Here is a 16,387-nt window from a genome sequence, read left to right as displayed (position 1 = left end):
GACTAACCATCACCCTTTGCCACAAGTGTGCTATTTAAATGCTTTCTAATACTGACTTCCAGCACACTACTTCTAGATGTTCTTGCTATTCATATAGAATGTGTGATGCTTTCGTAAACCTTGCTGAAGTCACACATTTATGTGAACGTGTGGCACTGAATTTCTCAGTATAATTAGCAATGGTTCTCATTCCACCCCTACACCCCATAATCTTTCAGTTCCACTTAATTTTTTTTTCTCCAGAACTGAGCCAAAAGGATAGAAGTAGTTGATCTAGCTTTGTTATTCTGTATCAGTTTGCAAAATTTCACCATTTGTCTTCTCTCCATGACAAATAGCCCCAGTGTTTCAGTTTTCCCTCCCCTCTAAAACGAGAATGTTCCTAGCTGCACCTACCCATCTTTCTGGTATCAGCTATGAACACTACAGCACTCCAGCTGCATTCAAAGGACTCATTTCTGAGCAGAGTCTGTTAATTGTCATTAACAAACTGACAATGGAAAGACACATTTTTCATTTTCCTCTGCACTGCTGTAGCCTGAATGTGGAAAAATACAATATCCCTCCCTCAACACGTTACTCCCCATAAAATCCACTCACGCTGTGCATTCACTCAGCCTACTGCACTCCTGCGCAGGCTTTTTCAGTTTTCTGTAAATTCGACTAATGTAACTAAGCCAGTGCCTTTCTCCAAACTCACAGAACTAATTTTCAGCCTGTTCCCCGAGTAGTTGGGAAATATACAGAGTCTGATACTAACACAGGCTTCCGACCGGGTATATTCTAAGCATAGCTTGTTTTCTGCCCCAGCAAAATGGAATGCCATTCAACCACACAGAAGAAAGCTTTTTGAAAAAATATACAATGTTGCTACGTACCATTATCAGAAGCAAGAAATGTTGCATTATACATATTGTTTTGCACATATATTGACTCTCTGTCCAAAACAGCTGTAGTAGTTATTTGTCCATTAATAGGGTCAATTTTCAGCCAGTTTGCAGGATCTGAAAGTTTTGAGTACCTGTGTATTTGATCACAAGATGTGTTATTTATCTGCCAACATAAACATTCACAACAAAGACAATATTAGTATTTCAATTGGTATTCTGAACACGTTTTTGGAATTTGGAGACAGTATTTCACAAATTTCCATTTATTAAGTCTCGACAGTAAAATTCTTAAAAACAGTCCTGCATTTAGATTCTTTAAGTGCCCAGTCATTTTGCATTGCTGGAGAATAAATGAGAAGAAAACCCTTCAGATTTGGTCAACAATCTGATGTGGTTTGCTGCCATGTCAAAATTATTCGTTAATTTAAATTGCAAATCATCTTAGTTCACACAAGCATGTGTCTGCTCTGACTGAATTTGCTAGAATGCCGTGTACAGAGATGCATAACATCATTCCCTTGACAAAGTGAGACTTAGCATTAGAAGATGACCCAGTTTACAGATCTATGAATGCTGATCAGGTCACCTTCTCTACAGCCAAAAATCCCTTTAGAGAAAGCTGCACAAAAGCTACAGGAGATATTGGTACAGCCGTGTGCTCTGGTAAATGCAGCCATTTTGTAAGCAGTCTCTTTGTTCCCCACCCACTCTAGAACACGGAAATTGTATTCCAATTGTTAAATAACTGCAAAATGTTTATATAGACCTTAGAGAGGTTTGTTGCATGTAACGATCTGGGTCTTGAGCAGTGAAAGTCGTCAACACACTACCAGCAAGTAGCCCTTCTTCTTGACGTACAAGCTTAGGGTTTGGAACAAAATACGGGCTCTCATTCACATCAATGACCGTAATGGACACGGTTGCTGTTGACTGGGGAGGATGCTGAATCCCCTTAGCCAAAGGCACTTGATTTTCCGCAGCTACAGTAAGTACGAACATCCTGTTGGTCTCGAAGTCAATCGGCTGGGAAAAGCAAAGAGCAGAAAGTGTTGACGTTTACTCACAACAGCGAGGGACATACAATAACATTTTTACTTTAAAGCACATTTTAAAACATTACTTGTACTGCTTTTCTCAAAAATGAGCACAGAGGCTAAACAGAACACAATCAATGTAACATCTCAACAGGAGACTGGGTTGGAGTTTTGTTTAGCAGCAGCAGCACTTCTGAAGTCAAAACAGCTAGAAATCTTTCAGTTTAACTGACTCTGGTACTGTCATTAGTGGTAACTGAATAAACAAGTAGTTTAATCAGAAAATGATATAGAAACTTCCAGACTTGTGCCAGGCACTCGTGTGAGCAGATGTGCCTCCTGGGGAGGAGGACCTGCCTCTCTCTGTTACGACGAAGGTTTCCTTCAAGCAAGATCATGACCATACCCAGCCCCATAAAACAGGGATTCCCACACCCTTAATGTTTCATTAGAAAGACTCTTTGTAATCCTAGCTAATCCTACTGCTGCTATACTTAGAGCTCCCGTCTTCACAGTCCAGACAACCTTCAGTTTGGGTACTTCCTCACTGAGCCAGAGGTCCAATTTAAGGAGAAGTAAAACCCAATTTGAGGCTAGAGCTCCTCTGCTATGTGGCATAGGGGTGAGGCAATCCCCGAGACCTGGTTTGCCTTACCGTATGACTTGCACTGATTCTAGACTTGAAGGAACTCTGTACCTTACAGGGGCAGTTGGCAGGTAACAGTATGCAGTCAGTGACAAGAGACAATCCAATCTTCATTACAGGTTGACAGATCAACTAATTGCACTGCCAATAAAAACTGCAGGGAAGCTTCCAACTCTTCCCAGGTCTGGGTGCTTAAAGGAATGCCACTGGCTGGACTGCAGAACTGCCATTTACCACCTCAGGCTGATTTTCCTATGCTGCTTAAGAGCCTTGGATTTCAGATGGTATGGCCAGCCCCTTCTGAACAGCACCATCATTCCCTTGTATTTGTAGCAAGAAGTTCCTTTTCCAATGAGGCTCCCACATGCTGCTACTCTGTTGTTAAACCTGGTCAGATGTAGCAAAGCACTGAGATGCTTGGGCAGTAGAGGGAACAGAATTTGTTAAAAATAAATTTGTAGAGTGAGCAAAGCTACATCAAACAGGATAGAGATCTGGAATCTTAGGCTTGCTTCTCTTTATGATACTTTAGTTTAATCTGTGCATATTTTAAATTCAGTTTTCCAGATGGCTCTAGTTTGATACCATTCCTAGATCTGAAAAAGATGCTTACGTGCCTAATTGCAAAGCACAGACATAATTCTTGCTGGAAGACTGCAATATAACAATTGGTACCTGTGGGGAAGTGCAGTTATAAAACAGATACAGTTCTTAAAAAAAAACCTAGTGTGAATTACCGCTATAGCTGTACAAAAATTTTTGTACAAATGTGTATTTTTCTCACCTAGATACTGAGAAGATTAAAAAAAAAAAAAAAAAAAAAAGAAGTGCAGGGGGAGAGCAAATGTTTTAATTTCTAAATGGGAACACTGGCATCTCACACTTGACTTCATAAGTGGATCAGTCAAAACCAGACAGGCCAACTCAGAGATGAGACACTTATCAGAGGGCTGTGAGGAAAGGTGGCTACTGCCTGGCAGGTTTAATTATAGAATCACATTGTTATTATCACTTGAAATAAGTCACCCCTCAACACAGAGCTGTGCTGGCTAGAGAATGAAGATAGACAGGTTATTCCTTAAAAGGTATTTAAGTGAGGTTTTAAAAATAGCCAGTCTTTAAAAGCCTCTTGTAGAAGTAGCCTCCCACCTATCACTTTTTCCTCTCTGATTGTGCCTGGACTGGCTATATCTGTTCGTTTAATGGGAACACGTTGACATAAAACCCACAGATAACAAGCGTGACTACTAATGGAGGCCAGGAGGTCGGAAGCTGTTCCTCTACACTTGCAACAAATACTAAATAAATTCCTTTTTTCACAGACTAATTCCTACCTTTTGGTAAACAGAGCTTCAAAATCCGTCATTTTCAACAACCTCATCTTATTTTTTAAAACTGATCAGTTGGAATACTACTGATAGCATAAGCAAGCAAATGCTCCAAGAGATGGATGGCTAACTTCTACAAGACAGACAGTGCCCATCCATTTTACTTTCTAGACTTGTGCTGGCCACGGGAGTTCACATTCCCCCCACCTCCAGTGTTCTCCCACTTCTTCCACCTCCGCTTAATTCTCTGAAGCGCAAGCACCTCTTACCTTCACAACTGTCACCAGCCCATCGTTGCTGTTGGGATCGGTCAGGATGGTGAATCGACCTGTCGGGTCTCCTCCGGTCATTCGGTACATCGCATTCCATGCAGGCGTGTGGGGCTGATCTTTATCCGTTACCGTCAGATTCGCTACGATCACATCCACCCTGTTTTCCGGCACCTCCCCGTAGAACTGCAAGAAACAAGAAAACATTTTACCTCAGCTGCAAAAGCACACAAGAGCCACGCCATACTGAACATTCATCAATGTTAGGGAGCGCATCTCTCTTTGCCAGAGCTCTGACAATTTAGCTAACGAAGTTTACCTGAGGCCACCCACAAAACTGATGGTTTGATTACCTTGTCAGCTTTTGCTTTTTGGCCTAAGCAGAGTACCATTATCTAAGGGATATATAATCTGGACGTACTTCAATTCTGCCTGTCAGTACACTATTTAGTAAGTAATAAATATTTGCTGTCTGTGAATACAATGGGAAAAGCGGGGAATGGTTATAAATATGCACATCCTTTAGTTACTCCCACCCTGTACTTACAGTCATGGCAGTGAACTCTGGAGGATTGTCATTGACATCTGTCACAGTGATGACAGCAGTTGCTGTGTTTGAAAGACCATATGTTGGGTTTCCTTCCATGTCCGTAGCTTGAATTATTAATGTATATTGTTGTACTTTCTAAAACACAAAATGACATCAACATAAGTTTTAGACAAAATTAACATTACCTTAGGACAGCAGGTGTTTCCGAAATTGCACCTCGCTAAGCAATGGAGCCTATCACACTGTTTTTTCTAGTTAGCATCACCCGAAATGACAGGAGCAAAGTTTGCACCACTGGAACGTAGCACCAGGTTGCACCTCTCTGTATTGAACCACTGGTTGATTTTCTTCACATATCACTGAGATGAAAACAGACTGCCTGCTCCCTACTCTCAAAAACGAAAACCACTTTATACGGTTAACGCTACTCTCACAGATTTAAAAATGCTTTTCCAATGGGGAAAAGTGCAAAGTGCAGTTTATACTAAAACAGGCTAAGTCCTCAAAAGCATTTAAGAGAACTGAGCCAAGGCAGGTTTGTTGGCCAAACGGCCACGACTGCCAAGGTTTTGTTTCAGCCGAGCCCAAGTATAAAACTGCTGTTGCAACTTCTTGTCATCGCTATGGAAACCGAAGATGTCAAGGCTAAGGGAGAGGAGTAAGGGCACTGGCAGAAAGGGGGAAGGGAGCAACCGCACGGGCTGTTTCCATAAATGTTAAACACCCTGGCTGAGATGGCCTTCTCCTCCTACTCCTCCTCCCGCTCCCTGTGTGCCAGCAGTAGCGGCTCCGGTCTCCCGGCAGGCCTGGATCGGGGCCAGGGCTCCCCCCAGCACAAGGAATGCCCAACCGAAGGGATCTGACCGCAAACTGGCTTGCTGTTTAAAACAAAGTTGACAAGATTGTATTAAGAAAAAAACAACAAACCACCAGCTAGAAAGATATTTTTGTGTGGAGTTGCTGAGAAGTTGATTTTAACTCATCAACGGTTTCTACCGTGAAATGCAAACATTGTGCATGCTTTTTCATTTACCAGTTCAGTTTCAAATCTGGCATTTCCCAGCTCGGAGATAGCTAGGTGTTAGCATTCAGTTCTTTCCAAAAGAAAACGCACAAACATAAGAAGCTGCTATTACTTTGAAATATCACTTTCATGAATGGTTTACTAACACTGGCAAAAAACCTCCTGGCAAAATAAAAATATTTAAAGAAAAGCACAGTTTTTTCCACTCGGTACCTTATCTTCTCCCACTACTTAACGACTAGGATGTATGACAGATGACTTCTCATGGAAACTGTTTACAAAAAGGGACTATGGATCACCATACAAAAAACAGGCAAGGACAATTCCACTGATAATGTCTAACTGTCTTCCAAATTTTGGCCAGACACTACGACAGACTATAGAGATTTAAAGGTTATGCACACTCCAAGCAGCAAATATGAGCCACTGAATAAAATAAGTTTTTAAAATAAGCTGTATGAAAATTATCTCCCACTGAAGATAATTTATGCTCATGTCCTCTTTCACAAAGGAACGCTTACAACACACTTCAAATGCGTATTACTGCATATGCACCCCACAGTTCTTCAAAAAAGCAAGACTAATATTATATATACAGAAATGCAATATATATGTTTGATAATGCACAAGTATGTATATACAAATTCTGGCTTGGAAAATATAATTGCAAAGTAACCTTCAAAAGGCTTCAATAAACATCCAAAGGTTTACTTCACAACACCAACAAGAGAAGCAGTCACAAGGGAATCAAAGAATTACTTTTACCCCTTTCATCCAGGAAAAAAAAATTATATACTTTACTTATTGTGAAGCAATAAAATCTAGAGCAGTATTGAAGCAAATCTTGCAGCCAGATGACTCCACGTTATTGAAACAGCAGGTGCTTCTGATTCATCTGGGTCTTAACACATTGATCCCAAGAAGCAAATTTCATTAAGGAAACTCCATTATTATTACACGGAGACTCCACTTCCGTACAATCTTCTTATTTATTTCCAACAGAAGCAGCACACTAGAAACTGCCCCGAAACACAGTGTATATGTGTTTTTGTTTGTTTCCCCCCCACACCTTCCAGCACTCCCATACACAAGATCAACTCCTGGGAATGAAATTTCAGAAATCAATTAGGGCACAACTTTCCAAGTATGGGGGGGTGACTGGGCGAGGTGGCTCCTCTTTTAACTGCGGGTTGAGAAGGAGCCAGGAATGAGCCGTGGAGCGTGTGTCAGCAGCCTGCACGGAGACTTTGCAGCAACACACCCGAAAACGAACTGGCAGCTTCAAGAAAGAACGCAGACCTCGTCAGGTCACACCTTTCCACTTCAACACAGGCCAAATAAAAGAGCACTTCACTGAATTAACCTCACGTGAGGCAGGAATGTCTGTGCGTAAATTTAAGTACCCTGCCTGGCTTCTTCAGCACCTCCAGCAGTTCGGCAGATGTTTTAATGCTGAAGTGAATTCCACAGCAAGAGCGGAAGAAATAAGAACAGCTGGATCTCATGAAAGAGCATCATCTGGGACAGCAAGTGAAAGACTTCTGCCTTTAGCCGAGTCCCCTACCTAAGCAACTCTCCTCTCGTGCATGCTAGCAGAGATAATGTATTGTGCATGTCAACCTAAAATACTAGCAGACGAGGAATGCTATCCTCAAAAAAATGAACCACTTTTTTTTTTTGAATCCCTACAAGACTTATGCTCCCATAAATAATGGGTCACATAATTTAAGAACTTAAAATTGTGTCTAGTATTTTATGAGCCTAATTAGAGCTTTAGAAAGAGAGTCAGGACTTAGAGAAAAGGGCAGAACGGCAGAACTGGGTAGCACAGCTGAGGTTCCTGGACAACATGGAAAATCGTGTAACAAGGCACTCCCCAGTCCACTGTCAGAAGACCCACTCGATTCAGATCTGGCTTTCTAGGCTCCTGGTCGTTTTAATTTAATTGACGTCCATGAAATGACTCAGGAAATGGAAGGAAGCAGAGCAATGGCTTGGGAAGGAAACCATTTTATCTCATATTAGTCTAATTTAATATCTGAATGATTTAACATTAATCATTAATATTCAATATGTGCAAGAAATGTTTATAAATACTCATTTGGGTATCAGTACAGTGATCCATCAGGAAAACTGATGGCAAATGACAAGGCTTTTCCAGCTATTAAAAGGGCTTAAGCTCCACAGACAGCTGGCTTCTTCCAATCACTCCAGTACAACTAGTCACTAAGTAATAAAACCCAGAGTTATCGCTATGTCCTTGTGAAAGTTCACCTGTCAAAGATGACCAGGGGATTTTAAAAACAAGGGCAAAGCTGCCCATCATTCTTTTAATTTAATAGGGCAATACAGCAAAGTTCAGGGTTTTCCTCTGCTCAAATCCACTCTCTTCAAGAATGTTAATAAAACTTTAAAACTTAATTACAATACCTAACAGTCTATTTAGCTTTTCAAATCTTCTGATTGCCCCTTTCAAATTGAAATGCATCAGAATATTAACAGCCAACCCAGAGCATCAGAAAGTATTTTTGTTCTCCTTTTTAAATAAGTATAAGCAAACAGCTAAAAAACTGAACAGCAAATCCAGCTTAAAAAGCCTTCAGATTTAGTGAGCTAAAGTGAGGTTAGTAAAACAGAAGTTGAAAAAACATGTTGAAATAAGATTTCTTTGGATTTTATAGTTTGTTTATAAAATAATGCTTATCTCTTCTGAAGTTTTGAAGTGGTTCAAAAGCACAGTTAGTCCATGTGACAGATCTGGAGTTGAGATGGAAATATTTTTATTCCCACCTCACAGATGGGTGAACCAGAGCAGAGGATCTGGCATCCTCCTTCTCTGGTGGTGGGCACAGTGCAGAACCGTCTAGACAGAATGGGACTTGCCCAGCACATAGCAGGGAATTATTGACAGAGATTTTTTAATTTTTTTTAAAGTTTTTAAATGTGTGTCAAGGCCTTGAGACAAGTCTCTATGTATGCAGTTTCTAATACCAACGGGTTTATTTCTTAGAAACGTGCCTTTCCAATTTTAATATCTGTGATATTTTTCCTGGTTTATTTTAATAAGTGAAATTCAGATGTGGGAATTACTGCAATTTTAGCAACAAAGCATCCAGAAGATTTCAAATATTTACCACCTCTCAGTGAAGAGCAAGGAAGAGGACAGAGGGAGGACAGAAGCTCTCCTGGAGCTTCCAAAATAAATAAAACATAGAGTCAATTCCATTTTCCATCTACTCTCTGCCTATGGAGCTCAGCAAGAGGAAAGGGTTGGAGCTGAGGAGCACCTCCCACCTCAGCACCCAGGCTGAGCACCTGAGGTCCTTATCTGCATCGCTTGTTGTGTACCTGTTCCTTAAAAGCAAACAGGCTTTTGAGACATGATCCTTTCCACAACCCCACAGAACCGAGAGTAACATATACAGAACATGTGGGTTCAATTTTTTTCCAGGGAGAAAGCTCAGACCAGGGAGGGAGAGAAGTATTTGTAAATTACTAGCAAAAAATGTGCTTTTTCACAGTATTAAGCACAACCCAGCCTATGGGATTAAGACCTGCCGTACCTCTCTGTCAAGCCCAGCTGCTACAGTGATAATGTCACCAGTCTCATTGTTGATTGTAAACATGTTTGGAGAGGGGCTGCTCGGGGCCTGTGACAAGATTCTGTATCTCAGCATCCCATTCTGTGCATTGGGATCATCAGCATCGATGGCAGTAACAGTCATCACGTAGGTTCCTAGCAGCAAGATAAATAATTGATGTTATATAAACAGTTTACTCAGATTACACAAGATCACTTACAAGCAATGGTCAAAGCATGTATTTCTTTTGGTAAACTCTGCACATTCCTTCTGTTACTTAAAACAAACTGGTTAAACCCAAGACTCACCAACAGAGTAATTAAAATACATAAGAGGAGATAAAAATACTTTGTGTTTATAAAATATCAGATTCGCTTAGAACTGAAGAAGCTCCATAAACAATGAAATCCTACAATTCTGCCACAAATAACATTTCTGTAACAACACAGCTCCTCACGTTTAAATAAAAATGTTATTAATTGGGCCAAAGGAAATATGCTTAATTTTCAGAATTGCTGCACATACTGATAGTGATTGAAAATCAAGGTAAATAATACTCTTTTAAAGGTCTTTGAGATGCATGTTCTTTTCATCTCAAATGCCAAGTCAACACTGCAAAGTGAGAAAATATATTTCTTGTGCTAACCTTTCTAAAAAAATTCATTTTGCACTACTGACAAATTAAGGAAGTGACTTCAGCCATAGTGCAAACTTTAGTCTGAGCCGATTAGAATTTTAATGAGATGTGAACAACGTTTAGGTTTTTCTTGAGAATTCAAATGAAACTGTTTGATTTCAAATCCCAGTATTTCCAAGCCTCTGAGATTCAGAACTGGATCTGCTGGTATTTCAGAAGTCTCTTATACCCTGAGCTGTCAACTAAATGAACGTCAATGGCCATCATGACTGTAACTGTAAGAACTGTGACACTATAAATAGGATCTTCCAAAACAGGAACCTAACAGTCATATTATTAAAGACTGCTCTGTTTTACTTTATGTACATACTACTTTCTTCTTTTAGAAATTAATCCTAGCATACTAAGAAGCGAATTAAAAATAAGGTGAAATAATAAGACAGTATCTGAGATTTTGCTCATCACACTAATAAGACACCTTTGAAAGTGTCACAAGGTCTGAAGGCACTCCCTTCATCATCTTCACTATGTTACTGCATAGACTTTGAAAGCCTATGTATTACCTGGCTTTGATCCTTCGGGGACTGTCCCATTCCAAACCTGGTGTAAGAATTCGGGTCTATTGTCATTCATATCAATGACATTAATAACAATGTCAATAGGATTTTCCACCTGGTTTCCATTTACATCCACTGCGTGTGCTCTCAGCTGCAAAAATAATGAAAAGTATTAGAATTTGCACAACATACAGGCACAAATAGATACAATAATGTTGGCAGGAAGTTACAGGCCGGACATTTTTAGCTCAATGTATTTTGTTGTGTTCCACTGCTCCCTCATATTGATCATTTGAGTTTTCAGGTTGCTCATGGAACTACTGTTCAGACTTCTAAACTATTCTAAGCTGCAGATTTACTACTTTGATTTGCTGAAAATGATTTTGAATCATGTAATTTCGATTAACACTAATGTCTACTGTCATATAGAAATCTGTTTTTAGTAATGACCATTAGAAAACAGACTCTAGAAATATGCAGATTTATATCAAACATAGCAACTTCCTAACAATCCACAGGGCATGAACACCTGCATCCCTTTCAAAAACCATTTACTGATATTATGGATATTGCATAGACATGAATGCATAGGTAAAGCATATAGAACAGATTTGTGTTACCTTCAACACCAAGGTAAAGTTTGTGATAAATCACTGTCAGTTAACATACTGAAATTCCAGGCTAAAATTAAGCTAAAGTTTATGGAGTGAGTTTCAAAGATACTGAGACACTTAGATTTAATGCCCTGATTGTCAAAAAGGACTGAGTAACTACCTTTGACAGCCAGGTTTACCTAAATCATCCTAAATTGGACAGCCAAAAAAAATGGAACACAGTACTTTCTGAAAATTTAAACCTACATATCCAGGCCAGACAATTGCTAGGCAAAAGAGAAACTTTCTCCTGTTGTTAATCTTGCTGATGCCCGTTTTATTTTTATATGTAAATATATGTCTGTGTGTGTGTGTCTGTGTACACACACAGCACATGTATCTTTCGGCTACAAAACTTCTAGAAAGGAGCAGGAGGGCATTATTAACTCACCACTCTAGAAATGACTCATAAAATTTAAATTCCTAAATCAGTAAAACTTGAATTGCCAATGCCAAATTCTCAGTAAAAAAAAAAAAATCTTATAGATGCCAGAGATGTTGTGCTCGTGAGAGGCATTGCCCCCTGCCTCCCCCCAGATGCCTCCTGCTGCCTCCTCTGTTCAGAGCAGCACTCAAAGGACTTCCTGGAGAGCGACTCGAGGAGTGTTTTAATCCACAGCACGCTGGAAACTCTCTCTAGGAGCTGAGCGGCTTCTGTAATGATTTCAGTGTGGTGTCTCAACAGCACAGACCGCTTTAAGTCACAGCCTGGTCTCCCCCCTTCCTTCAAACCTTTCTTTTCCACTAATACTGGAATCTGTGGTATACTTTGTCAATTTCTTTAGAGCAAAGAATATCATTTTCATAAGCTGACAGACCTAATTTACAATTCCATTAAAATGCTTAGATTTGCCCCTGAAAATGAAAATTGGTAGGTTATTCTTCCCATCCATTTCTCAAATCACAGCTGCTGCAATTCTAATTGCAGTCACGTCCTAATTTAAGTTGCCGAATTAAAAGTAAACTTTTGAAAAATATACAATACAGTGGAGACTATGATCAATGGTCTGTATTTGAATTGTAAGCTACAGTATCCATATTTCAATCTTTTAAAATTACTTTATCTAAATACATTTAATCACTGTTTACATATATTAATGTATTTAAGCTGCTTAATCATAGTAAGAGTTAGCCTTAGTAAGTACAGTAAATACAAATCTGCTACAAACTCTTCAAAATCATATCTCATAGAAAACTAAATGCCGGCTGCTCAAGTCATGTTTGAAGCAGATGTTAATCTTCAATTTGATAATCTGATTTATGGTAAATTAAACTCTTACATGAAAAGAAGCAATCTGCTCCCGGTCTAAAGGCTTTGTCACAGACAGCTGTCCTGAGATGGGGTTGATGATGAAGATGCCTGTTGGAGGTTGGTCAGCTCCTGGGCCAGTCACACTGTACCGTAGCGAGAGGCTTTTATCACGATCAGACCTAATCTACAGGTCAAAAAAGATAACATTTACATTAGCTACAAACAACCAGTGGATGGGACTGCTGCTGAGACAAACAGCAGCTCTTTTTCTTTTTTTTTTTTCCACCTTTAAGCTAAACTTGTGAAAATAATTATTCTGGAAATGGTATAAAGTTAGCACAAAGTTTGAGATTTTCAGCTGAGCTCTTTGTTTGTCAGAAAGCTGGTCAATGAATTTTCAGAAACATAAAAGAATCCCTGCTTATTTCTCATAATAGGATAAATTGCATTAAACCAAAACAAATAAGCGTTCTTACTTTCAACAGAATCATTTAGATCCTAGAGAAAACATATATGACCATGAAACTACGTAAGAAATCAAGTCTGGTGTTTCCCCGCCCCCCTGCCCCTATATCTTCCCAGACGAAAGCTATAGATTCTTTTCTGCTACTGGCAATAGCCTTTTAGAAACTCACCATTTTTGTTTAAAGACTGAATTTTGTTTTCATTTTCCAAGAGAAAAATTAAAGGTAGTGCATCTATGTGGAACAGGTCAATCACCAGCACTGCACATCAACAACATCAACAACACAGAGCAAAACCATATCACATCAACTTGGGTTAATGTTGGAACTCTAGCAAGTTCCAACAAATCCTCATAGAAGTTGATCATGACTAGCCAGTACTATGGTTGGAAGCCCTCTCCTGTGCTGGGCTCCTAACAATGGCCACATCTGTGCTGCAGAATTCTGTGAAGCAACTAGTGTCCTCACCCCATCACATCCTGTTTCCTCCTGCCTCCTGCTGCGCTCCTCCTCCTGCTCACCCCCACACCCTTCCCCAGGTGGAAAACTCCGGTGCAGAAGACTAGAGAACTCCTGAACCAGCAGAGATCGTCCTTAAACACTTAAGGAAGTTATCGCAGCACTTACCACCCAAACCAAGGACACCTTCCGCCAGTACAGGAGCATAGGGACAACTTAAAAAAAAACTGGTAAATGCAGCCCAGCCCAATATGAACAGAGGCAGCAATGTAAACAATCCCAAAAGACTCCGATAAACATTTGGACTTTGAAGAAGACATCATTCACATAAAACCTCTTCAAGAGCTCTCCGAGGGACACTGAAACCACATTTCTATTAACTTTCTTACCCTAACTAATTCCTGAGGAAAAGGTCCTCTGGAATTTTCTGGTAGGTTGATTGGAGGAATAACCCAGTCTCTCTTCTGCCTCTTCAGAGGGCTGCTGTGCTTGTATTGTTGCCATGGAAATACGATGTCTTCAATTTTCTTTTGGTCCGTTCCCAGGTACAAGATAAAATTAAGCACATGTTAGAACGAGAATTACTAGTAGACATTATAAAATAACTCAGATACAATTATATAATTGACTGAAAGGCTGTATTTCCTGTGTTCACAGAACTGTTTTATTTGCCTTCACAGTGCAGTATGAAAATAACCAATATTATTTACAATCACATCGCAAAATTTAAAGAACTCCTTTTCTTTTCTCCATATTCAAGTTGGAGGAGAAATGGAATTATAAACCATGTATAATGTGGCACTACTGTGTAAACTATTCTGCACTTTCTGAAAAGTAGTTAATATTTTGCAGAATTTAATAGTATGCCTTTATGTATTTCTCATTAGCTAGAACTTCAGTTCAGGTAATGTGCTACTGTACATTAAATTTAGATCTGGGTGTGCTAAAATATAATTTGAGTTCCAAGAAAAGTTTAATACATACTGGTAAGGAATGTCTCAAATATTTATGACCCTATTAAATCCCATAGAATTAATGCTGTAATTATTTTAAACCTATGTCAGCCATGATGGATGCAGTAGATGACCCACTTTACACATTGGGCATTAATCTCTGCTGGGTGTCAACATTCCCTTCCTCTTCCCTTCTATATCTGCACTCATTTCAGCCTTTGGACGCCAGCACACATACAGCCATGCTAGCTTGCTTAAGGGTCGAGACACGGCGACAAAAACTTTTTCCAAATCTTTTAAGAGACAAACTTTTCTAAAAAAACCCTAATCAAATAGAGTAAAAACAGATGCCCAACTGAAGACCAGATTCCACTACTCTACATTTTGCTGATGGCAAGGATGCCTGAACTGGATCTTTGGAAAGAACAGGGCATGCCGTGGCATACCTAAGCGTCTTTCACTATTTTTACAGACAAAATGACAACATTAACTTTGTTAAAAACATGCCTCAGAAGATTTAAAACAATCATCAAGTAAGCCAACAAAAAACTGAGGATTACATAGCTTTGGTCTCCAGTGTGTTCTTGAGAAAAATGTCTTGCATAACCACACTGTCTATTTTGACATTATGCTTAAATCTTTAACGCATACCTATTACAGGTATGTTCATCTATGAATAAATTTTGTTCTTTACTTCTAAACTAAGCACTTTACAAAAGAAGGTAAGAAACAGCAGGCAGCAAAAGTAACATAACAGAAAAAGGTAGTAGACCTAATACTGTTTTCCTAACGTAAATGCATTGTTATTTGTATATTGCTAGGCTTGATTTTTGTACATTTTTAGTACATGGTTTATCCTATGGCAGCTTCCAGCAGAGGGAGACTATCTTCCTTACCAAGTAGTGCTGGAATCATGAATAATTTACAATCTACAATCTGATTATGAAGGGACAAGACAAAGCCAATATTCCCTGCCAGAAATGCTTTCCTACTACTGCTGTAAATCTACAGCTCCCATCTAATAAACGTGACTGATGCATTCGAGCACAAATTTGTTTATTTTGTGGTTATATTTAACTGCTTGAATAAATACTATAATACTTTCAAGCGATTTAAAATAAAGAAATGACCATGTCCAACTTAAATTCAGGTATAAATCTCAAACTACACAAACAAAAAGCTCAAACATAAATTAATCCTATATATTTAAACATGCATGCCTTTCCATGCCTTAGCAAAGCTACAGAATAACAGGCTATAAAAAAGTTCTTCCTGAGGCTCCAGCTTTGCATGCACTAGTTGTCCATTAATAAAATGCCTCATGGAGAGGTATATGACAGACAGGATCAAATCCTTATTTTAAAGCCTCTTTGTGGAGATACGTTACTACAGGCAGTGTTTAGTTATTGTTTTACCTTTTCTGAAGCCCCTGCGAAGGCTGGTTCAGGGGTTAGCTTCACTTTCATTTGCCATTCTTCTTGGGTTTCCTTGTCTTGAGCAGACACGACAAACTCTGTGGGCGCTGCTGAAAGTTGAAAGCTTCTCTCTGCATAGACCACACCATCTTCACCTACTCTGAAATCTTCTGGTTCACTGATTCCAAAATGTATTTTTTTGTTTCCATCACAGCTTCGAAACCTCACTGTAAAATAGACACACAAAATGAAGAACAAAAAAATGAAAAAGCAGCCCACTTGAACTCAGTGTGACATAAAATGCATTAAGAACAAATATTCAGCAGCAGAAAGACTTAACTTGTTGCTGCTATTATCACATGCAATTATGAGTTAAGACTTGTACTTCAGGGGTCACTCCACTTAACAGCAATATCCCTCTGTGGACTGGTAGGCAGAGAGAAGATTTTAAGCCCAGATACACTGCTCTCCCAAATACACACACGCACACAGCCCCCAAAGAACGTCATTTCCCTCCGTGTCCTGCTGTATGTTTCAGTCAGTTTCCAGTGGGACAGCTGCAGGGATTTCCACCTCAAGTCTCACAAAAAAGATCCAGTCAAGTCAATTCATCAAAAACACTCAACAAATTTAATTACGCTGCAATCATAATTGCAAACACAACCGTGCTTCCAG

General features: G+C 39.4%; 1 protein-coding gene across 3 annotated transcripts in view; it reads right to left on the bottom strand.

Annotated features, from left to right (window-relative positions):
* CDH2 (cadherin 2) overlaps positions 1–16,387 on the bottom strand; it is a 122,627-nt gene that overhangs the window by 23,682 nt on the left and 82,558 nt on the right. For 2 of the 3 annotated variants that reach the window (XM_074146727.1, XM_074146728.1), the window contains 9 exons: positions 15,713–15,939; positions 13,734–13,871; positions 12,450–12,605; positions 10,523–10,667; positions 9,305–9,477; positions 4,715–4,852; positions 4,168–4,353; positions 1,657–1,913; positions 879–1,021 (listed from right to left, as the gene is read on the bottom strand). In XM_074146727.1, coding sequence (XP_074002828.1) covers positions 879–1,021; positions 1,657–1,913; positions 4,168–4,353; positions 4,715–4,852; positions 9,305–9,477; positions 10,523–10,667; positions 12,450–12,605; positions 13,734–13,871; positions 15,713–15,939 — 1,563 coding nt within the window. Of the gene's footprint in view, positions 1–878; positions 1,022–1,656; positions 1,914–4,167; positions 4,354–4,714; positions 4,853–9,304; positions 9,478–10,522; positions 10,668–12,449; positions 12,606–13,733; positions 13,882–15,712; positions 15,940–16,387 lie in introns of all 3 variants that reach the window. The other variant, XM_074146725.1, reaches the window with a different exon arrangement.

This window comes from Numenius arquata, chromosome 4 (assembly GCF_964106895.1).
Source record: "Numenius arquata chromosome 4, bNumArq3.hap1.1, whole genome shotgun sequence".
Taxonomy (NCBI): Eukaryota; Metazoa; Chordata; class Aves; order Charadriiformes; family Scolopacidae; genus Numenius; species Numenius arquata.
Note: the sequence above shows the minus strand (reverse complement) of the source record. Positions and strands in the feature narration are given on the sequence as shown.